Here is a 24,451-nt window from a genome sequence, read left to right as displayed (position 1 = left end):
TGGGCCCTGGCTCAAGCCACCCCAACTTAATTTACTCATTCCACTGATTGCCAGAAGCCCATAAGAGTTGCTTTGAAATTTTCATTTGATGATTTATGTAAGAATTGTGCAACAATTGGACTTTGACGTTCTTCTGCTCAGAGTTAAATGTTTTGATCATAAGAAATGCTTTTGAATGATGAAACATTATTATATGTGAACTTTGGAGCCGGAGTCATAGAGGAAATCTCTGGAGATTCTGCCCCATCCCCCCCCTGCCCCTTTATGGGAAACAGGGGCTGGAGGAGGAGGATTCAAAAGAGGGAGCTATCAGAAGAAGTTTGTGTTGTATAGGGGGACCGAATCTCCTGCCACACGGGGAGTAGCGAATGGTTCGATGTTTATTCTACGATGCCCCAGGGAATTCTGTTCGCCGGAGATCATCGGTCCCCCTCAAAGGAAATAAACGTGGTCTGTAGGAGGATGAATCAAAAGAGGGCACTATCGGAAGAAGTTTGTGCCGTATAGGGGAACCGAATCTCCAGGTGGACAGAATCGCCACACGGGGAGTAGCGAATGGTTCAGGTGTACAGCAGATCTGTGCATCCTTGACCATTAACTTACCAAGAGGATTGACCACTCAATTGTTTTTAATACTTTTTATCTTTCCTCCGTGCTACAAAGTACATTTTTACCCGTTTGTGTTCCCGTCTTATTTCATGTGATTCATGGAAAACGTAAAGTGGCTCTGTGTGTTTTGATGTTTATTTAAACATAACTTGCCTCTCCTGTTGTTTTTATTCAGACTGTTTGTTAATGACTTTTATAATGCATACCATTTTAACTTGTTTTCTTATACTTTTGATTTGTTTCAATTCTGCTGAAATTGTATTCTCGTATGTACTATTCTTTTTATCCTCATGCCAATTGTTATTTCTATTTTATTCCCATTTTCCTTTCCATGTCTTCTTAAATCTGAGCTTTTTCTTATAAGTTGGTTGTTTACATTGTAATTTTTACTAAAGTGCAACCTAATTGAATAGAATTGAATTGAATCGTTTTATTTTATTGAATTGAATTGTTTTATTCATCAACTTTAGGTTGCTTATTATTATTTATGAATGAATGAGAGAATGAATGAGAGAATGAATGAGTGAATAATATTTTAAGAATTAAAACCACAAGGGAAATTGACTTGGTAAATTTTAAATAATTGGGGGTCGAACAAAGAAAACATTTTCCAGAGCCTGACTTGAACCTGCGACTTCCGGATTAACGTGTCGGCGCTCTGAAAACTGTTTGCGTCACCTCAAACAAAGATATTGACCAAAAACAGGAGACTGCCAACACTTGGCTGAGCACTGACATGCTAATCAGGAGGTACCAGGTTCAAGTCCCACTCTAGTCAAATTTTCTTTGTTCAGCCTGAATTAAATTTTAAGAATTAGACTATTTTTTTCACAATTAAATGACAGATGTAATGCTTACGTTATTTAAATATTTAGAATGGGAGACTGGGTGGTAGAACCAATTATTTCAGTATTTGAATTAGAGACTTCAAGAAGGCCTGGTTGCAGCAGAATTTTTAAGTAAAACTATTGTTCCTTTAAATGTATCGTTCAGAGCTGCAGGTTGTCTGTAAACAATTAAAAAATACCCTATGCGTCTGCTGCCACCTAGGGTCTGGAAGTCTCCAGTTGGATTTGGCTATTTTAGTTCTAGGCCTACATGTTTCAAAGCTCAAAAATATCTGGCTAACCAGATTTTTGTATAATACACAAAATCTATCTTGATATGGACAATGTTTCTGTTCTACTTGCATAACTTATTTTGTGTTTACGCTCATTTTACTTTCTTTAGCGTTGGATACATCTTGAATATCACCATGGAGATTGATAACTTCTACCCCAATCGCTTCGTTTATCACAATGTTCGCTTGTATGACATTGAAAGCTCGGAGTTGCTGAAATACTGGGATGAAACTTATAAATTCCTCTCCAAGGCAAAGTAAGTATTCTTGTGGGCAATTAATCTAAGAATTGCAGAAAGACTTGTTGAAGTCTTAAAGACACTGGACACTATTGGTAATTGTCAAAGACCAAGCTTTTCACTTGCAGTATCTCAACATGTGCATAAAATAACCAACCTGTGAAAATATGAGCTTGAATGGTTGTTGGACTTGCGAGATAACTACGAAAGAAAAAATCGCCCTTGTCATATGAAGTTGTGTGCTTTCTGAGGCTTGATTTCGAGACCTCAAATTCTAAATCTGAGGTCTCGAAATCAAATTTGTGGAAAATAACTTCTTTCTCAAAAACTACTCCACTTCAGAGGTAGCCGTTTCTCACAATGTTTTATACTACCAACCTGTGTCCTCTGCCTTTAAGTGCAATTTTACTTGGTTTTACTATAACTTTTCTTTACATGTATGTCTCTGTATTGACCCAATTCACCTGGCCTAGTTTCATGGCTCTGCTTTCAGCCTAATTCCTCTTAGATCACCGCTATCTGCGCTAGCTGTGTTAGCATAGAATACCTAGTAACATGGAATATGCATACCCACAAGCAAAACATTCCCTGCTTACCCATGGAATTGCCCTTCAACAGGTTTATAAATGGTTTGCCCATTACATGAACATTGCCCAATGCTGAACTGGTATTATTTATATTCAATCTAATCTGAGGGTAAAGGTTTGCCCATACATAAACAATGCCCAATGCCGAACTGGTATTTATTTCTTTTTATTATATGGTTTTCCCCATACACGAACAATGCCCAATGCCAAACTGGTATTTATTTCTATTCATTATATGGTTTTCCCCATACATGAACAATGCCCAATGTCGAACTGGTATTATTTATATTCAATCTAAGGGTAAAGGTTTGCCCCATACATAAACAATGCCCAATGCTGAACTGGTATTTATTTCTATTCATTATATGGTTTTCCCCATACATGAACAATGCCCAATGTCGAACTGGTATTTATTTCTCTTCATTCTATCTCTCACCAGGGAGACTGGTTCCAAGGCCTTAGTTCATTGCAAGATGGGAATAAGTAGATCAGCAGCTACGGTGAGTTTCTTTTCTCTTTTTTGTTCATGTCTGTTAATCCATTGTTATGTCTACGTTACAGGGATAATGTATTGCCATAGAGTTATATTTATAATACATGTAGAACTGACAAGAGAGAGCGCTCTCATTATTTACACATAACCGCCCTTGCCCACCATGGGTGCGATACCCTATGGCTAAAGTACATGTACATACAAATTTCCTGACAAAATGTTGTTTGTGTTAACTGGTGTGTGACCTTCGTTACACCATTTTCTCAATGACGAAATATGCTTCCTGTCCGGCCTTATCACATGGTTCTATTACATAACTCTTTGGATACTTCTGACTTTAATCTGAATTTAGACTTTTTAAACTCTACCTGATACTCAAAAATGCTGTATTTTTCTCCAAATTTAATAAGTCATTCGTTGAATCTACTTATGTAGCACTGAGGATACTGCAGTCGATTTCACGAAACGCTGGGATTAATCCTATCTCGAGCTAGGACGAGTTGTGACGAGTAACTCGTCCTAACTTAGGATGGGTTCAATGTGTCCTAACGACTATGGATAGGGAATTTAACTTGTCATGAGTCCTCAGATTAATCCTAAGCTAGGAAGAGTTTGGTGAAATCGACGGCTGTTCCCAGAAGCTCTTTGGAATATATAACTCCAGGGTAATCTTATATTAGGTGTTTGGGACTTATCTCCATTCTGGATTTTCTTCTTGTTTCAGGTGATTGCTTATGCAATGAAAGAATACAACTGGCCCTTAGAGAAGGCTAGAAACTATGTTAGAAGCAAACGGAGATGTGTCAATCCGAATGAAGGCTTCATCAAACAGCTTCAAGTCTACGAAGGCATGCTTGACGCAAGGTAATCAATTCTGTCAAATAACCCAAATCAAATCAGTTGAACCTAGTCTTGGTACAAGACGTTCTTAGCATTTTTCTTTTTCCTGACCAATTGGTCATTGATTCGGCTCTGTCCTGCTTCACCAATAGAGGGCGCACTATACACATTATTGAATCCATGTTCATGGCCACTTCTTCTTTTGTGATGGATCGTAGCGTCGTGAGCCGCGCCCGCTAACGGTGAACCGCTGCAGCGCGCTGTACACTGTCTGTGCATTGATGTTCAATAGTCGCTAGGTAGCAAAGAAAAAAATGCCAAGGACATCTTGCACCAAGTCTAAGTTGAACCCGGTTAACTGGGTCAACTGGTTTAACTGGATAGTGTCCAAATTCCTTTAAAAAAAAAAAATTAGCTTGAACTGTGTACAACTAGGTTAAATGAATTACATTTTCACTTGAAAGTTTGAGAGGTATATCTATTTTTGAAAATCTTTAACAAAGCACTTCTATTTGTTATCACTTACAGTCGGCAGAGACACAACAAGCTTTGGCGAAGCAAATCAGAAAGCGCCCTCAGCAGTTCAACAGAGTGCAGCCAAGAGACCAGCGAATCAGCTTCCAGCAAAGAAGACTTGTGTGACCTTCCTAACACCACAGCATCAGTCCAGCAAGGCCACACCCAAGAAGCACCTGTACTATCGCCAGGTCTTGGGCTGCAACTTGGCCCTGCAAGAAGGCGCTCCTGGTCCCCCAAGGACTCTGTCGCAGACGCTTACTTCCCTCATGATAAGCCAAGCACTCACATCGAAATTGATTTTATGAGGATGGATAGTTCAGATGCTGATGACTGCAAAGAGATTCAGATTGTCGTACCTGAAATACTCAGTCCATCAAGCCCAACACAGAGCTTGCCTTCTGATCAGCAACTCTTCACTCAGGCGAACCTAAGTGAGTCTTCCAGGCTTTCGGAGAGTCTGAGCGTTGCTCAACCCAGTTTGGTACCACCGGAGCTAGAGATAGGAGGTGCCACGCTGCTTGTTGGAGAATCACCAAGTGGTTTCAAAGAGGGTATACCTGAAATGACAAGTACCCCGATCGAGGGAGACAATGTAAACAGTAAGGAGTCCTCAGCACCTTGTGAGACTAGCACAAACTCTGAATCAGGTCTGAATACAAACAACAACAGTGCTACAATAGAGCCCCAGTTAATCAATGATATCCCTCCAGTGGAAGGTACGGTCAAGCTCAGAGTCAACTCATTTGAGAATCAACAAGTAGCCCCTGAAGCGGAAGTTGAGGAATGCACCAGTACTGCAGAGAGTGCGGTTATGGAAGAAGAAGTACCGGTTAGTTCAGGGACTGTTCAGAAACAAAAACAGGACATTGAGGACAGACTCAAAGCTAAAGCTGCTGAGAAAGGGAGCCCTCCGTTGACAAGATCAGGAAAGGTTTCCCCAGATACCATTACGCAATCCATCAAAGAAAGTACTACCAGTGAGAGGAGTGAGCTTGTACTTATCGATCAGCCAAAACTTGCCGAATCTCAAGACCTCTTGAAACCCAACACAGCAACAATTAAAACACCACTTCCTTCCGCTTCCTGCCTTCTACAAGAAATGCCCGCCGCCAGTCCAACTCTTCAAGCTCTTGAAATAGGAAGGATCAAGAAGATCACAGAACAACTCCTCTCCCAGAAAAGTCCAACAAAAGATCTGGAAGACATGGGCGAGAAGCAGTCACCGTTAGCAGACAAGAGGAGAAGCTGGAACTTTGAATGTTCAAGCCCGCCTCCAGATCAGCAAACCAAATTCCAGCTGCAGAAGTCTTCCCCAGTTTCTTCCAGGCACTCAATGGTCTTAGAAACCAAAGAAGAGTTGGGTCTGTGTTCTCCTTCTTCTAAAGTTGTCGATGGTGCATCTCAAGCTCAATCATTGTCCGATGACAGCGATGAAAGCCCACGAAAGGAACCCTTCCTTAGAACTTTCTTCGGGGAAGATATTCCTTTAGAACCAGGCATCGTTAAGAGACAAGCAGATGGATTCGAGCAACTCTCAACTCAAGAGCAACTTGAGGAATCTGATCAGAAGAAAGAAGCTGAGATTCGAAAAATTCCGCAGGAAGACACTCTCCCTGACGAAAAAGAAATGGTCGTCATCATTCGAGAAAGCAGTGGTAAAAATATCAAGAGGAAATTTGAGGATGACCCCAGCCAGAATAAACACATCAGAGTGGAGCAAAGTGAGGAAGATGTTGACAAGGATGCGGAGGGGAGTGAGGAGAGGATGAAGACAGAAGAGATGGTTGGAGACTCGGAGGTCGTTGATTCTGCTTATCCTGAAGAGGGAAGCACCTGGAAGGTGGGAGATGTGAAGAGACACACCCAGCAGTTTGAGGATTTATCTGTTGCAAATGATGATTCAGGTAGGAATAGTCGATTTTAAAGAAAATGACAATAGATGGATTGCACATAACGTCAACAACCGCTATATTTGCGATTAACAATGTAAAAGTGTACATGCTGCACACAACTCTCAGCCAATGATAGCCTTTCACACAGGTTTGTTTCATCAACAATGATGGTCAATGACGTCATGTGCAATCCATCTATATGATATGTCGGGTCGTTGGTGTCGGCATGACTTGACCGACTTTAAAGCACAAACATTTATTTGTAGTCAACTTTATTTTGTTTTTTCTTTTCAGTTTAAGCAAACATTAAAGGCTCGGTATACTTTTGGTGATTACTCCACAAGTTAATGACCATAAAAACCCCTGTTGTACGGACCACTGTAGAGCTGTTGATATTATAAATCATTGCAAGAAACGACCCCTTTGAAGTAGTGTAGTTTTAGAGAAAGAGGTAATTTTTCACCAAAACATTTGGATCTGAGAAGGGTTTCAGGCATGAAGCCGTTTTCAGGCATCTGAAAGCACACAATTCTATGCATCATGTTTTGGGTTTTTTCATTTGTTTTCTTGCAGCTTTGATGACCAAATTTTTCACAGGGTGGTTAATTTATGCATCTGTTTGGATACACCAAGTGAGAATACTGGTTTTTGACATTTACCAAATACACTGCCTTTAAGCAGATCAGACTTTATTAACACTTATCGATTGGTCCCAGAGGATCTGCGTTTTTAATTGTTCAAGAAAAAAAGAAAAAATTAAAAAAATTATGAATGTTGGTATTGGTTAGAGCAATTGAGGCAGTGGACACTATTGGTAATTACTCAAAATAATTACTAGCATAAAACCTTAATTGGTGTCGAGTAATGGGGAGAGGTTGATGGTATAAAACATTGTGAGAAACAGCTCCACCTGAAGTGACATAGTTTTCGAGAAAGAAGTAATTTTCCACGAATTTGATTTCGAGACCTCAGATTTAGAATCGGATTTAGAATCTAAACGCACACAACTTCGTGTGACAAGGGTGATTTTTCTTTCATTATTATCTCGCAACTTCGACGACCACATGAGCTCAAATTTTCACAGGTTTGTTATTTCATGCATATGTTGAGATACACCAAGTGAGAAGACTGGTCTTTGACAATTACCAATAATGTCCAATGTCTTTAATCAAACCAATCTTGATCGACTCTTCCACAGATCCCATCGATGCGGACTCCTACTCAGAAGAAGGCATTCTAATGAAGGATATTCCTGCCCAGAATCCAGTGTCAGGCACAGGTCTGTCTTTAGAGACAGCTGAAGGCGTTGTAGAGGAAGCCGTTCATGTAGAGCAAGAAGCTTTAGATCTCAGTAGTGAGTAGATGAATCTATCATGCTGCACTCAAGGGTTATACGCCAATGCTTTTTTTCCACTTCAGGGACTTCCTTACCTGTTAAACCTACCATTGCATATTTCCCTAGCCATAGGTTTTCACCAGATTTTGTTTTACTACACCACAACAGCGCCCTCAAGAGCCCATACATACCCTATCCTTGCCTAATGTGTTGGATAACTAGACCTCTTTTTCTCTAGTGTTTGACCTGACTGGACATGTTTTGGTTTCCGTCTTAAACCATGTTACACATGACGTTCTCATTTACAAAGAGACCCAGATTTGTAGCAGGCACAATTTGTACACAGCAATTTGTAGACATGTTTTTAAACTTGTGCTAATCAAGTTGTTTAGCCTACTGGCCGTAGAAAAGGTTTGTTCTTTGATGAACCATTTCAAATCAAATAAAAACTGCTCAATGGATGAAAACAAAAAATCGCATCCCCTTAAGGTGATCCCCCTCCTGTCGCTTCCAAGGCTGTATTATAGTTTGGGTGTGATCCCTGGCTGTACGGCAGTTACATGTTGAATGGCTTTTGACTGGCACCCTGAACAAAGATATTTACAAACTTTAGAGAAACTGCCCCTATTAGAGCCAGATGGCTCAGTAAAGTAGAATACTGGCATGTTAATCCGGAGGACACAGGTTCAAATTCTACTCTAGTCAATTTGGTCTTTGTTCAACCCCAAATCTAATAAGAACGTTGTCATAAAATTATCTTAAAATCTTACATTTTGTAAAGATTGCAGCGAATGAAGAAAGTGGGCATATCTCAAAACTTCATGACAACCAGGTTTAAAGTTTACTGTACACCATATGTACAATTTTCTATATCAACAGTGTAGTTTTTGCCTGCCAGGAAATGCCCTGGAAAGCACAAGAACACTCTTTTTTGTGTTAAACAAAGAAATATGGTAAGAGACAAAAGATTGAGCACAAATTTCACTTTTATGGAACCATTTAAGAATGGGCACAAATTTCACATTAACAGAAACATTTCACATGTTGCTCATGATTGGTTTCTTTGGAACTTGCATTATATTAACTGAGCGTTCAGATTCAAATCACAGTGATGTTTTTCTTACCAATTTTAATTTTTGACCTTTTTGACAAAGTATATATAATAGACAGCCTTCAATGAGTTAAACATAAATAGTTCAGTTTATTTAAACAAATCCAGAGGTGGCAGTTTTAATCCCATTTTTATAAATTTTCTTTGTAATTTTTTCTTTGTTATCCCTAAACTGATTTAGACTTCCCAGTCATATCGTTTTTGTATAGAGAACAACAGTTAAACTTAGAGTGGCGTATAACCCAACTATTTTTGCCATAGCAACTTTCATTCTGTAGTTCATTTCTGCCATTAAATTTTCTCTAACGTTTCAGCTTTTTGTGTAAATGGACACTGCACAATTTTGCACAGCTGCCTTAAATTCATGTTTGCTGAACACAAAAAAAATGCTAAATTTAAACACAAACTTTTCTTTAAAGGAACGTTACAGAATTGGTAAGAAAGAAAAAAATCGTGAAGATCACAGATTTACATAAAACTTACACTGTCTAATGATGACAATAGTAGAAGACATCCCTTAAAATATTTCTGTCTGAAATTTCATATTTGATGAGAAACAAATAATCTAATTTCACGTTTGGAGTTTATCGCTCAGGGAGTGTTTTATTCATTTTTGTTTTGGCATCGATGCAATGCAAAATTTGTAATCGGTTTTTCACTATTCTCTCATGACCCAGATGGCCGATCGATCTCACACTTCTACAGGTTTGTCAGTTTATGTAAGATGGTGGATCACATAATGTTCTTACACTGCCAGCAACTTTTTTTGCTAGCAAAACCAATTCTGTTATGTTCCTTTAAATCATGTCAACCCACAAGTTATAGCGGATATAATTACATTCAGACTCATTAGTTGGGTCCATAACTGGAGTCAACTTTAGAAGACTCGTGAGCTCAGAGCAACCGTTACTCAACTATTGAATAAGTAACTCAAGTCGAGTGTTCCCTGCACTTCATCATCAGCAGCACAGCACTTATCGTTGCAAATTCTTTCATCTGGGTGCACCTCGTATTAAAGAAGATTTTTAGCAACTCATACTAAATGCAAAGAAAACTTAAAAGTCTCACAGCGTGTTGAAATAAAAACTAAACAGTGCAGTCACACCAATGCTTCAGTTTTGTTGTGACTATCCACAATAAAAAACGCCACTGCAAGAGTGGTTGTTGTTGTATACATGTATGCACTGCTAAAAATGGTATTCTTGAAACAAGAAAAACATCTTATTTTAAGAAAATTATTCTTGTGTCACTCCCTAGAAAATATTTTCTAGGGAGTGACACAAGAAGATTTTCTCAAAATAAGATGTTTTTCTTGTTTCAAGACAACCATTTTTAGCAGTGTGTTCAATAAACTGGTAACCCTACTGGACCTTCTTTAAACAATCCCTAAAAGTAATAACCCTAAAATCTAACATTAACTAACAAATTGAGGGCCTCCAAAATCTAAATTAGGCTTAGCGCATTGATGTTGTCTTTATGTAGTTGGATGCACCCATCAGCACCTCTCTCTTTCTCTCGCTTTAATTATCTTGTATCTGTACGAAGCAAATGCCTTCGCATAATCATTAGCAAAGGATCGTGATAAATCATCGCAATAGAGTTACAAATAATTGATGTTATAATTTAATGTAATAATTGAACATTTTGAAGTTTTGAGATTGTAGGGGTAGGAAAAGTTAGAACAATGCCATGTTCATAGTTTGTCCAAAATTAAAATTTCTGCTATTTGTCAGTACCACATGTTGCAAAGAGGACTTGATTAACTAAGAAAGGTTTGCAGTAACACCATATGAATATATCTCTTTTGAGTGTTGGTGAGTGGTTAACCATCGGTTCTTTTCAGAACCAGCACTGCTTAAAAGAGATATTCACATGGTGTTACCGCAAACCTCTCTTAGTTAAACTCCACCATGCAAAGTTTCAAGTCCTACTCAAGGACTTGATTAGTTGTGTACAGCTTGGGGTAAATTTCTGTGCAATCTTGACAAGCTGAGGTTTGAAAATGGCACCCGAGTGAAATAGTGTACTCACACCAGCATCTCCTATCTTCATCATTTTCAGGTGAAGCTATGGAAAAACAAAAGATCAAAGAGGTGGAAGGTCTTCGTGAGCGAATTGAGAAACTTGGATTCACCAACCTCAGGCGAACGGCATCCATTGCGCGTATTTCCAATGAGAGGGGATCCCCTGTCGTGCTACGACGGAAAGATTTCAGCCGACCCGTCAGCATAAGGGGTAACCGTCCACGCTCAGACTCAGGAACTCAGTCCCTTAACTCATCGCCCGATAACTCAACTCAACTGAGCGAAAAAGCTCTAACCGTCGAGGAGAAACGTAAAAGCGCTCATGCTAAGTTTTTTACTCCCCATGTGGATGCAGTGCCGTTGGAGTTCTTCCTAGAGAAACCGTCGTCGGTTGAGATACGCAACCTCTCTGATCAGCCCAAGGAACCAGTGAATACTGAACAGGGTACCAGTCTGGAACAAAGTGCAAAGGGCACCGATGAAAAAGTTACGGCCAGTGACAAGACAGAACAAAACAGCCCTGCGAAGGGTACCGATGAAAATGAGCGGGGTGATCAGGACAGCATTGGAGCTTTACCAACGGTAACCAGTTTAAGTTCCCCGTTTGGAGGGACAAAAAAGCAGCATGGCAAATCGCACCCTCTATCTAAACTTAGCCCAGCATCCAGCAAGCATCCTTTTTATAGCACCATGTAACAGCGCAGTCTATATTAATTTTTATTTTTTTAGCATGTCAAAGCTGTAAAATCTTACAAAATAAGTCTTGGGCCATGTCTGAATTTGCGGCTACAGCTACGGCTAGACTTCCTTGTCATCATGTGTTGAAGTATCGAATACCCTTGGCAACACCTTTAGCAACAGTCGTAGCCATAGCTCACCCAGCAGGGTGGATACGTGCGCATTACAAGTCTTATTATTATTATTATAGCTGTTACCTCCAATTTGGATATGGCCTTTTAACCCTTAGATATAACCCTACACAATGTCTTACAATGAAGTGAATCTCACGTCATAACATAATGTACTTGGGAACTTATTACCTAGCATGATGAGGTTATTCAGTAGATCATGTGACCTCTGTGACATTATCACATGCTAATAACAAATCACAAAGTCTAGGGACGTCCTCCAGGCACAATTTACACACACAAAGAAACTGAAATATCACAAGAAGACTCGGCACATCTCAAAACATCTTCAGCTGTTTTTATAATTTTAATATAACTAATATGCAACTAGTAAAGAAAATATTTTGTCTGGTGTAGTATCTTGCCTGCCAGCAAATGCCCTGGAGTGTACACGGTCACTCTTTTTATAAATGTGTTGTGGACTTCCTAAAGCACCATGTCAGGGCTGGATTTAAATAGACCATGGTCGACAAGGCCTCTGTTGCCTCTGGTCTTGGCCTTGATGCCCCCTTAAAAAAATTCTCACAGACTTGAAAATTTTCCGATGGAAGTGCCCTTTGCAAACTGATAACAACCTTGCCCTCTCAAAGATGAAATTCCAGGCTTGCAAAGTCAAAGAAGGATTGCCAAGGTTGTTCTTGTAAGAGCTGCCGTCGATTTCACAAAGAGTGAGGACTCGTCTTATCTCGAGTTAGGACGAGTAACTCTTCCTAACTTAGGATTAATCTTAAGGTCTGCATGCTACAATGCAGGGATGGGACTCGTCCTAAGTCCTAAGATTAATTTTAAGTTAGGAAGAGTTTTGTGAAATCGACGGCTAGTTTCAGATAATAACTAGTATCAGTGTAGTGGAGATCAAGAAATGTGCATCGTTGGTCTTTGAAGAATACTCCCCCACTACCCTCCTAGAGAATCCACCTCAAAATAAGTTTGGACAAATTCTTAAACCTAGCTGCTTAAAATAACGTTTATTTTGGCATATTTGGTTGTTATTCTCTCAAAGCTGGTTTTATGTGTTTTTTCCGTTTTATTTTGCTTTGTTTTTTGTTTTTGTTTATTTCATTTTCCGGTGGAATTTTACAACTCCTTCTGTTGCATTCAAAAATAAAATCGCAAAACTTCACAAATAAGAAACATGAACATAAATAAAAAACAAAACGTCAAAGTAAAACAAACAATTTGCACAAAATTGTTTTTACTTCATAGTGTCTGTGTGATTTATGCAAACCATAACACTACAAAACGCTGTTTCATCTGTTGAATAATTGTTGTCATATTAAACATGTTACATGTATATGACCATTGGGAATTTATTTGAATACATTTGTGGCATTCACTTCATAAAATGGTTCAATGATAAACACAATCTGTGAAAGTGACAAATGTCGGTTTTCTTCTTCACATTTCCTTTTATTCTAATAACTGCAAAGCTGCAAACTCTCCCTGAGTCTGCAGAAAGTTCCCTGAAAATAAACAAATCTTTCCATAGTCTGATTAACAAACATTAAACAGTTTTTGCTTGCCAGAAAAAAAAGATTCCTACCAAAAAGCCAAGTCAAGTGGTTCTTTTCTTATGTTTCCAACCTGTGAAAATTTCGTTTCAAAAGGGGTAGCGTATTTGTCCACGCAGGAAGAATAATCCGTAATTGAAATACACAATCTGAGAAACGCTTTATGCAGAACTGTTTCTTAGATTGGAATCTTTTTTGAATCCCTTACACAAAAACCATAACGATACGTTATACATTATAAGCAGCTGCAGTTCTTCTTACCAAATACAATGTCATTGTTTTTTGGAGTAATTATCAAAGGTATTCCCCTTCCTTTAAGCAGTTCTCTGAAACAAGCTGTGGTAGACTTACTCCAAAAGATTTGATGGTGTATAATACTCGCTGTCAAATTTGTCTTCCAAAATCTTAGGCTGCTGTCACCAAATATTTAGAAAACTTGTTTCTGTTTTCAGTAATAGACAAAGGGTTACACTCCGTTGGCATGTTTCACTTTTATGAGCTTTTGAAAGTAATGCATCCATTTTGAAAATTGTGATTGTTATGAGACTTGAATTGTTACCAACAATAATGCCATCACTTTTATTTTTGAATGAGTCATACAGTTTGCATGGTCCAGCTAACTGTGTTTGTTCCTTGCAAAATTAAACGTTTGCCACCAAGAATTTCTTTTGTATAAATTTACCTGCAACTAACGTTCTGAACTCTTCTAATGTACAATACTAAGTTATTATTTGAGCAGATCTATTATCTATTATTTATTTATCTTATTAGTTAAGCACTATCCACAACTCTTTCTACAGGCATGCAACTTCTCAGCTGATCCTGCTGGGGTGCGTTTTCCCGGTCATAACTAGTAACTGTTTCGGTCAATGGCTAGTGATCCACCAATTGCAAGTTCAACCAAAACAGTTATTGGTATCGATGGCAAACACGCACCCCAGATTTTGATGTTTTTTTCCCCCGTTTATCAGCTGTGATGTTGCAAGTTGATAAACACAGTTCGAAGTTTTGCTATGTCTATAGTCTTGGTTCCAAAACCATGGTGTTTGCGCTCATACACACAAACAACATTTAGGTTACACCGCACACTGTATATTTGTAATAAATAAACATAGAGGGCGCTTTGTAATTCTGTTCCCCGGATCCCACTAAGAGTGCGTTTTGGCGACCCCAACCAGAAACATTGGTTATCGGTTGAGCGTTTTCGCGTGTTCGGTTGACCACGGTGACGATGCTGTTCAGACCAACTGGTAACCAACTTTTGAGTTGGTTGGTCTTTGGTTGGGGTCGCCAAAACACACTCTAGATGCTGGTTCAGAAAATAACACCAGTCACAGCGCCTTCTATGTTTGTTCTTTACAAGCTTGTACAGTTGCTGTGTACATAGATTTGTACATTGGTTGTTTGCAAACAACATAGTCTTTGGACCAAGACTATACTTAGCCTGGCACTTTCCTCTTTTTGTTGACAAGTTGCATGCCTGGCTCTAGGCTTCCGAAGTAGCCACAACTCATACTAACACTTCAAGGGAAGAATTGTTTTGTAATATAGTACATTGTACACCGTATATATTTGAATAACAAAAGGATGTCCTATAGCTAACCAAGGCATTAAATATTTATGTTAAATATGTATATTAGTTCAAATGTGGAGAAATATTTAAAATGTATTTTTTCTGAACTCCCAGAGCATGAAACAGAAAACGTATAAAATGAGACAAAATAAAGTTGTGAAGGTTTATGGATACAAAGTGAGAACTTTGAAGCAATGAACATGTAAATTTTGTCCTGATAGCATAATTATATTTTTGGATGGAAGAGTACTCCATGTAAAAAGTGCATGCTCTCTTGCTTCGGTTGTGAAGTGACACCACGCAGCAAAAATTCAACTCTCTCTTATAAAATTTCAGATGACTGACTGCAGCGAACCCAGCTCATGTTTCATGTGAGTATGTACGTGGAGCTATTGATTGCGTAAAAAAAACAGATTTGCGCAAAGATTCACCGAAGTGACATCAAGATGGTGGGAATCAGCAACAGCAAATTTGCACGAAATAAATTTTTCCTTTTTAAGTCTGTCGGGACTTAATAAGTTCCAGAGTTACTTTGAATGTGAATTTAGTATGCCCGACAACTCATTTTCACTTGTGTAATTATTTCTTTTGTTTTGATTTTGGTCGGTTTTGCTAGTTTGTTTTTGGTCTTTAGGTGGGGTGTGGAGATTTATGCAATAATTTAAACTGGGCATTTTTTTGTAGTGAATGATAAACCAGTGTGCAAGTCTGACCGCCGATTGTTCAATGAGAAATATTTGATAATTAATAGGAATCTTCACATGATCCTTTTAAGTCGTTTTTTTAAATATTTTATTTTAATGCAAGTTCACCGCCCCAAACAAGGCTAAAAGCCACTCTAGGTAAGGGGCTACGAGACAAAAATGATTAAACATAAAAATAACTCAGGAGGGCTTGAGGCAGGAATTTATATATTCCTGATTGTAATAAATACTTGAATAAATTCCATCTAATAGTGACCTTGAACCAACCAAAAAATTGCCTCTTTAAGAAGAGGCACTTGTGCCAACCCGGATGTAAACATAAGAAGCCAAAAGTGTTTCCACTTATCTGCCTTAAAGGCACTGGACACTATTGGTAATTACTCAAAATAATTGTTAGCATAAAAACTTGCTTGGTAGCGAGCAATGGAGAGCTGTTGATAGTATGAAACATTGTGAGGAACGGCTCCCTCTGAAGTAGCGAAGTTTTTGATTATGAGGTAATTTCTCACTGGAATACTAAAAGACCTCAGCTGAAGCCTTAAGTTAAACATCTGACAGCACACAAAGTAATGCAACAAGGGTGTTTTTTCTGTCATTATTCTCTTGCAAACTTGATGACCAATTGAGCTCAAATTTTCACAGGTTTGTTATTTTATGCATACGTTGGGATACACCAAGTGAGAATACTGGTCTTTGACAATTACCAATAGTGTCCAGTGCCTTTAACGTTGGTACTCGTGGTTGGATGGTAACCGTTTTTGAAGTACCTGAAACAAAAGTAAATCTGAAGCAACTATTAATTTCTGAATAAATGTTTAATAAACCAGAATACAAATGCTCTCTTCTAATTTGACATTATTTTCCCTGTATGTACATAGGCTAAAGTTGATGGTGCTGTCTGCAAAACTAGTATAAAATCTAGGCCAAATTTCATAGAGCTGCTTAACGGCCGATTTTGTGCTAACCGTAAGCACACAAAAAGGCATGCTGACCTTCCAGTGCTTACTATATGAAAATGAATAATGTAATGGTGCAAATTCATGGTAAACACGCAAGCTGGCACGCCGTGTAATGATTATCATTCTGCAGCGCTATAAAAATTGGAGATCCGAGTTGTTACATGTTTGTGAAAAATTGAAGAATATTTTGTTTTTTATTATCCTATGAAAGATGAAATTGAGTAAATTAACGAAAGTAAAATATTGGTGTCAGAGCTGTGTATAAATTGCAATGTCTGGTATTAACGCATCAATGCAAAAGATGAATGTTTAAAAATGTGTGTATGATACATCTTATCGTTGAAACAAAGTCCTTTATGCTTTCTGATTTTCAAAAGCATCATGTATGAGAATGGAACAAGTTGACTGGTTAAATCAAAGATTCAAAAATATTTGTTGTGATGAAAAGATGCAATGTGTTTTCCGTGTGAACAAGGGAAGTAAGACAAGTAAAGCCCGGGTCACAACCCTCCTTTCGCAATGGTATTCGCAAGTGAGTAAAGCAGAGTTGAGCTGCTGCGAACTTTTCGTAGCGAATTTGTGACGTCAACATTCGCTTTGCATTCGCAGGAAGTATGAACCGGGCTTAAGGCATAACACTCAATGGAGGCATAACAACTAATTGACAGCATGTATTTGAAACGATAAAAATACAGCTAATTGATTGGCTTGAACAGACTGCTTGAGGAAATGAAGATCTTAAAATGTTGGGAATAAACAAAAACAAATTGACTAGCGCAAGAACAACCTCCAGATTAGCATGACAGCACTCTACTATCTGAGCTACCACCTGTGCTACTTAGCCCTTTGCTGGTGGTCTCCCTGTTTTGTAAATTGTTTGGCTAGATAGCTCAGTTTGTAGAGTGCTGGTCACATCAGTTGTTGGTTCAAATCTTGCTGTAGTAAAAAATTTTTTGTTCAACCCCAAATCATTTTAAAATGTACCCAGTCAGTTTCCCTTGTGGATAATCTTTTGAAAACTTAACGAGCTAAGGCTTTGGTTCAGATAAAGTTACTGTCTCTGAGTATGACCAGTGGTAATGTCGGTAGTGACATTTAATGCACATGATGTTGCTGTAGTTTGGCGCCCCACACAGAGATCAAAAGGATGTAGCTCCTTCGCCAATAAACCTTTACCATGCTGCCTCCATCTTGGTCATGTTCCACATATCGAATAACAATAATGCATGATAATAATCCTCTTGCAATTAGGAACCAGACTAGTTTGTTCTTCAAGACTCGGTTCGGTAACATTGATATCAAAGGGAGAAATTCAAGATGGCTGCACCGTGATAGAGGTCTATTCTGTGTGCTGTATAGTTTAATTATTTTTCCCTCCAAGAAGTCGGGGTTAACGCCACAAAATAATCATTTTGGAGAAATTAAATTTTTCCAAACACACAAAAGACAAATTAACGTCTCGCCTGAGGGAAGTTCGATGGTTTAGCAGTTATAAACCCTCCTACTTTTGATACTTTTATCGAATAAGTAAATGCTTGTGGTTTTGAATGGTGAAATAATTGTGCACAGTGTGGTTTCTCTAAGTGGTTTTGAATGGTATGTAGGCTCAATAAAACAAGTTCCTGGTTCAAACCAATTGTCAAATTAAATACATTTCAATAAAAATTTGTTACCTTTGATTACAGTTGGTCAGTTTTATAATGCTTTATTGTTCTATAACTATTTGGTTGTTTAACTTTGTTTTTTTTATAATAATAATAATAATAATAACCAATTCTTATGTAGCGCATTTCACAATAACCGTATCAATGCGCTTTACATTAGTGCCCTGGTCATAGGGCCAATAACATCCCTGTAATGTTTCTCAACTCCCTTGGGAGTATACAACCTGGGCAACAGTTTATATCGCTCCAAAGGCTTTTTCATTTACAATATCAACCTCTACCCTCGCAGGTACCCATTTATACCCCTGGGTGAAGAGAAGCAATTATAGTAAAGTATCTTGCTCAAGGACACAAGTGTCCCGACCGGGATTCGAACCCACACTCCGATGAATTAGCACTAGAACTTGAATTCGATGCTCTTAACCACTCGGCCATGACACTCCATTTGCAAATAACCCTATCACAAACAAGTTCCGTTTATAATAGATATAGTCACAGCGAAAAGCATCACAATTTTTTTGATACATCTTAATGAGAGCCTAATTTCATTCAGCAGAAAATGTTGCAAAAAACTATATCTGACAAAAATATCTGTAGCTAGCTCTAAAATATTAAAACCAAACATGAAGACAGCTCTGCTTCGCCGCTGGGAATACATTGTACTTGTTGAGAAACACAGATCTGTCTCACAGGCTTTGTTGACTGCTTTGAACTTGAATAAAAGAGAACAATATGCTATGAAAATGACAAGAGAGAACCCCAAGGCTTCATTTCAAGTTTCAAGTTCATGACAATTTAGTCACTCCAGTAAGTGTACTGAACTCTCAGACTCGCAATTTATAACATCCTGTTTACTTCACATGTTGCACAATTTCATAGAGCTGCTTTAAAGGAACACGTTGCCTTGGATAGTAATTCTTGTAATTTTTGCTTAGCAGAAATGTAAGCAATATTTTCTGCTTAAAGGAACACGTTGCCTTGGATCGGACGACTTGGTCTATAAAAAGCGTTTGTAACCGTTTTTTATAAAATGCATATGGGTAGAAAGATGTTGTAAAAGTAGAATACAATGATCTACACAAACATGCCTCGAAATTGCACAGTTTTCCTTTTACCTCATCGGCTATTACGGTTGGCCATTTATGGGAGTCAAGTTTTTGACTCCCATAAATGGCCGACCGTGTTAGTTCGCACAGTATAAGGAAAACCACAGAATTTCGAGACAAACTTGTGTGGATCATTGTATTCTACTTTTAAAACATCTTTCCAACCATATGCATTTTATAAAAAAACGGTTACAAATGCTTTTTATAGACCAAGTCGTCCGATCCAAGGCAACGTGTTCCTTTAAGCAGAAAATATTGCTTACATTTCTGCTAAGCAAAAATTACAAGAATTACTAGTCACAAATTGTACATTTTACATGGTAGTTTAGCTGGTAACATTGTTGTGGTATTAAGCATAATTTTGTTATGCTTGGTTACTTTTTGTACTTAAAGGAACACGTTGCCTTGGATCGGACGAGTTGGTCTATAAAAAGCTTTTGAAACTGTTGGTTATGAACTGCATATGGTTTACAAGATGTTTTAAAAGTGGAATTTAATGATCCACACAAGTATCACTCAAAATTGCACAGTTTCCCTTTTACATCACGAACTAACACGATCGGCCATTTATGGGAGTCAAAAATTGTACTCCCATAAATGGCCAACCGTGTTAGTCGACGAGGTAAAAAGAAAACCACGTAATTTCTAGGCATATTTGTGTGGATCATTGTATTCTACTTTTACAACTTTTTTCTACCATATGCATTTTATAACAAATGGTTACAGAATGCTTTTCAAAGACCAACTCGACCGATCCAAGGCAACGTGTTCCTTTAAGCAGCTCTATAATATCGGGCCATGTTCTGCATCATCTTACTTTAAGCGGGTTTTCAAACTGTATGTTTAAAAATACCTTATATCTTTATTGTTTTTGTTTACTAAACTAACCTAACAATTGTACAACAAATGCAATCTAACATTGTACACACAAAGCTAAAATTAAGTAAGAAAAGAATACAATTTTTTAAAAGTTTATCATTTGAGAATAATTAAAAAGAATTTATAGCATTTTCTGTAATTTATTATGCACAAATTGTTATGCTTTACTGGTATGAAAAGGTTAATACAATATTCTTATTGTTCTTATTATGATGGAAACATATCTCCAGCCTGTGTACAATTTTGTAGCTTAACTTCCTGGAAGGTGTGTTTACAAAATAACATTAAAGAAATGTCTGTCAAGAAGGGACTTTTTGTCTTCTGACTTCTTATTCTTAAACATCTACTTGAGCTGCATGTTTTTATGGGAAATGCCATTTTAAATTGTTTATATTGCGTTTGTTCACCAAGTTTTGACATGTGTACACTTCTGAATTTTTCGTAATTATCAATTAAAAAAATCACCTCAAGATTTTGTAAAACTGAAAACACTTCTGCCGTTGACGGCGTATGGAGCTTTTCATTAATCTTTCAAGCGCTGGATAAGTGTATTCAAAATTTTTTTTTTTTTTTACACGATTAAAATTTATTTATAGTCATATGACCTGTTTTCCTTATTGATTGAAAATTTTTTAAATGAAATTCAGCAAAGTTAACGACTTGACATTTTCGTTCAAGCAGGTCTTTATAATTTGAGAACCACTCGATTCAAGACAATGTCATTTAGCAGTTGGCTCTTTGCCTGACACCTTTTGCATAACATGTATGCACAAAAATAAAACAGCTATACAAATGAATGAATCACAACAAAATTTATGAGAGTTTTGAACTCAATTTGCTAATATCAAACACTCATTCATTCAAAAAACCTCAAAGAAAAATTGTTTGCTTGTGTTAGTAGAATATCATTGTGCAAAGAAATTGCCTGGCTTTTACATGAATGATCTTTGATTGATGTCAATGAACTTTTCATTTGAATTACTCCTTTTGACTAGTAAGTGCTGATGAAATGTCGCATTTATTATCAAACGAAAGTGAATGAGTCATGTGCTCAAATGATAGATTTTGCTGAAGCTGGACGAAAAAACCTGAAATAATATATGTACATTAGGGAAAGCCGATGATAATTATTTACATTAGGAAAACACATAACTATACATTAGCATAAATAATTCATGTAGTCAACTGTTTAATATTTTACTCTCATTTTTTCAGCTTTCGAGAAAGACTCTGCTAGGGTCTAAACTTCAGGCTATTAACTTTTTCTTGCATTTGTACCATAGGTCCTTTTGGATGATAATATCTCCATCACACTGAACTCATTCTCACTACATGTACATTCAGTTCTGAAAAATGTAGTCTTGGTGCAAGACGTTGTTCACACTATCACTCCACTATTGCGGTCCCTCCCTCGCTCCCTCCTCGCTGCGCACATTACTATCATCTTGCAACAAGACTATATTTTTCATAACATAATGAGAATGAGATCGGTGTGATGGAGGTATTAGCAGTTTGCAACAGCTAATTCTATTTTTTAGATTAACAAACATCCAACTGTTGGCATACATGTAATTATGGTTATACAGAGCTGGGGTCTGTTTCACAAAGAGTCCTAACTTGAGGCTAGTCCTAGGAGATATTAAAGGAACACGTTGCCTTGGATCGGTCGAGTTGGTCTTTGAAAAGCGTTTGTTATAATATGCATATGGGTAGAAAGATGCTGTAAAAGTAGAATACAATGATCCGCACAAACATGCCTCGAAATTGCGTGGTTTTTCTTTTACCTCGTCGACTAACACGGTCGGCCATTTATGGGAGTCAAATTTTTGACTCCCATAAACGGCCAACCGTGTTTGTTCGCACAGTAAAAGGAAAACCACGCAATTTTGAGGCAAACTTGTGTGGATCATTGTATTCTACTTTTAAATTATCTTTCTACCCATATGCATTTCATAACAAACGGTTACAAACGCTTTTGTATAGACCAACTCGTCCGATCCAAGGCATCGTGTTCCTTTAAAAACTTAAAGCTAGTCCTAAGTTAGGACGAGTTTAAGACCAAGTCTTAACTCTTTGTGAAATCCACCCAAGGGCATGCAACTGCAGTTTGTCAAAACATGCAGTAAGACTTTGTACAGACAATGTGACCTATGACATGTTTGCACAAGAACTACATAACTTCATATTTCTGCAGGCATGATTTGTACACAGCCCCAATAGAAGAACTCATAAAATCTGAGACTTGATGGAGATTGTACTGTCTGGTGTTTAATAACATTTGATATGAAGAAGAGGGGGCATATCCCAAAACTTCTGCAGATTTTATAAAAGTATAACTCTTCGATTTATGTGGAATATATGACACAGAATGGAACATTTCCCACAGTGCCAGTGTAAATATAAAAAGACTCTTGTTTTGTACACAAGTGTAAAGTGGTCTAAATACATCAGATGAGGCAAATTCCATAAAGCTTTTACAGGCACAAAATACTGCTTGACAAATTTCTTTGTTAAGCAAAAATTGAATCAGCACCATGCCACAACAATGCAAACGTAATGTAATTTGGGCTAGTAACCTGTTTATGCTAAGCAATACTATTCTGTGCTTTAGCAAGTTTTTTCATGCTTACAGCCTTTTATTTGGCTCTAATAAGTTGCATGCCTTTAAAAGACTTGAGGAAAACCTGGTTGAACAATCAAATAGTTTTCACAAAAACTTGACATCAAGCTTCAAGCAGTCTTCGATAAATAATTTCCAGACTGCATTTCCAAGTGCTTTGTAAACTTGTGCTTGCCATGGCATTTGCAAAACTTTTTAAAAAAATTTTTTTTGTATTAAATATTTTATATAGCATTACCTGTCCAAATTAGTTTTTATAAAAAAAAACAAATCAGAATTATTATTAGTCATTTTTAAAAGACAAATGGAAAATGCACTTAATGTTGTTAGTTGTTTAGGACTGTTAAATAACAAGTTCACAAAACTCTTTGATAGATTGATTTCTTAGTGTGATTTTTGTTGTTGTTACAATACAGCATTACCTAATTTTGATATAAAAACAAAAACGGGCAATGTCATTTAAAGTTGTTATGACTATTAAATAACAAGTTCACAAACCTGATTGGCGATTTTTGACAGGACTTTAGGGTTCCATTTCTTGTTTCCTCTTGAAACCTCTTTTTGCCTGACTCTCAATGTAGTTCACTTGTGTCGCTAAAAGAGCTTCTTGTACAACCCTCCTTCTTGGGTCATCAGGGTTCAAGTCTGTTTCAACTTCAATAATTGGAGGATTAACCATCTTCTCATCATCCTTGATATCATCTTCATCGATGGCTTCTTTGTCTTCTACTTGGTCCTCTTCAGGTTCTGAGGATGGGTTCTTAGGATCACTAGTCTCCTCATCTTGCTGGTTGTTTCCTTGGTTACCGTCATCATTGAAGTTCTCATCAACTCCTTCATCTTCTAAGGCTGGCTTGTCAAGATTCTTGCCCTGTCCTTGGTTGGCATCACCTCGGTCTTTTCCTTGGCTACCATCGTCTGCATTCTCAGGGTCAGATATAGGATTGTTGTTTTCAAAGTCTGTGTTGTTGCTGCTGTCTACTTGTGTATGGACTACCTCTTCTGGATTATTGGGACTTGTGTTGATAACAACTTCCTCAAGGGGATTGATGGTGCCCTCACACCATTTGAGAGGTTGTTCTTGAGGGATGTTGGGTTCTTGCTGGTTTAGGGTATTCATCTCAAATACGTGATTGTCCACCGGAATATGTTCTTGTGTGTTTGCAATATTCAGAATTCTAGAATCCCCTGTGAGGTGTACATTAACACAATCTGTATCCTCTTCGTTCACCTCCAATTGTCCTGAACAGCATGAAGGTTGTGCGACACAACAACACAAGCTTATGCAGAGGGCAATTGAAAACAAACTTACAGAAAGAATTATTATCAATGCAAGTGGCACTTGGGGTCGAGGAGGTTGGGGAGTTGTCACAACTTGGTCATTTGTTCCAATTGGGAGTGCTGTAGAGGCCAGTCCAATTGAAGTAGCTTGGTCATTTGTTCCAATTGGGTGTGATGTAGAGGCCAGTCCATTTGATGTAACCTGGTCATTTGTTGCAATTGGGAGTGCTGTAGAGGCCAGTCCAATTGACGTAGCTTGGTCATTTGTTGCAATTGGGAGTGCTGTAGAGGCCAGCCCTTTTGACGTAACTTGGTCAGTTGTTGCCATTTGGAGTTCTGTAGAAGCCAGCCCTTTTGACGTAACTTGGTCGGTTTTTGCAATTGGGAGTGCTGTAGAGGCCAGCCCAATTGACGTAGCTTGGTCATTTGTTCCAATTGGGAGTGATGTAGAGGCCAGTCCATTTGATGTATTTTGG

The 24,451-nt window shown here is 37.9% G+C and overlaps 1 protein-coding gene across 7 annotated transcripts in view; it reads left to right on the top strand.

Moving 5' to 3' along the window:
* LOC139939143 (uncharacterized) overlaps positions 1–19,094 on the top strand; it is a 58,707-nt gene extending 39,613 nt beyond the window's left edge. For 4 of the 7 annotated variants that reach the window (XM_071934895.1, XM_071934896.1, XM_071934897.1 and 1 more), the window contains 6 exons: positions 1,840–1,986; positions 2,995–3,055; positions 3,773–3,912; positions 4,417–6,311; positions 7,498–7,653; positions 10,808–19,094. In XM_071934895.1, the coding sequence (XP_071790996.1) occupies positions 1,840–1,986; positions 2,995–3,055; positions 3,773–3,912; positions 4,417–6,311; positions 7,498–7,653; positions 10,808–11,466 (3,058 nt within the window). In that variant the 3' untranslated portion in view covers positions 11,467–19,094. Of the gene's footprint in view, positions 1–1,839; positions 1,987–2,994; positions 3,056–3,772; positions 3,913–4,416; positions 6,312–7,497; positions 7,654–8,514; positions 8,591–10,807 lie in introns of those variants that run through there. The other 3 variants (XM_071934899.1, XM_071934900.1, XM_071934902.1) reach the window with 3 other exon arrangements.
* The last annotated feature ends 5,357 nt before the right edge of the window (positions 19,095–24,451 follow it).

This window comes from Asterias amurensis, chromosome 6 (genome assembly GCF_032118995.1).
Source record: "Asterias amurensis chromosome 6, ASM3211899v1".
Taxonomy (NCBI): domain Eukaryota; kingdom Metazoa; phylum Echinodermata; class Asteroidea; order Forcipulatida; family Asteriidae; genus Asterias; species Asterias amurensis.
Note: the sequence above shows the minus strand (reverse complement) of the source record. Positions and strands in the feature narration are given on the sequence as shown.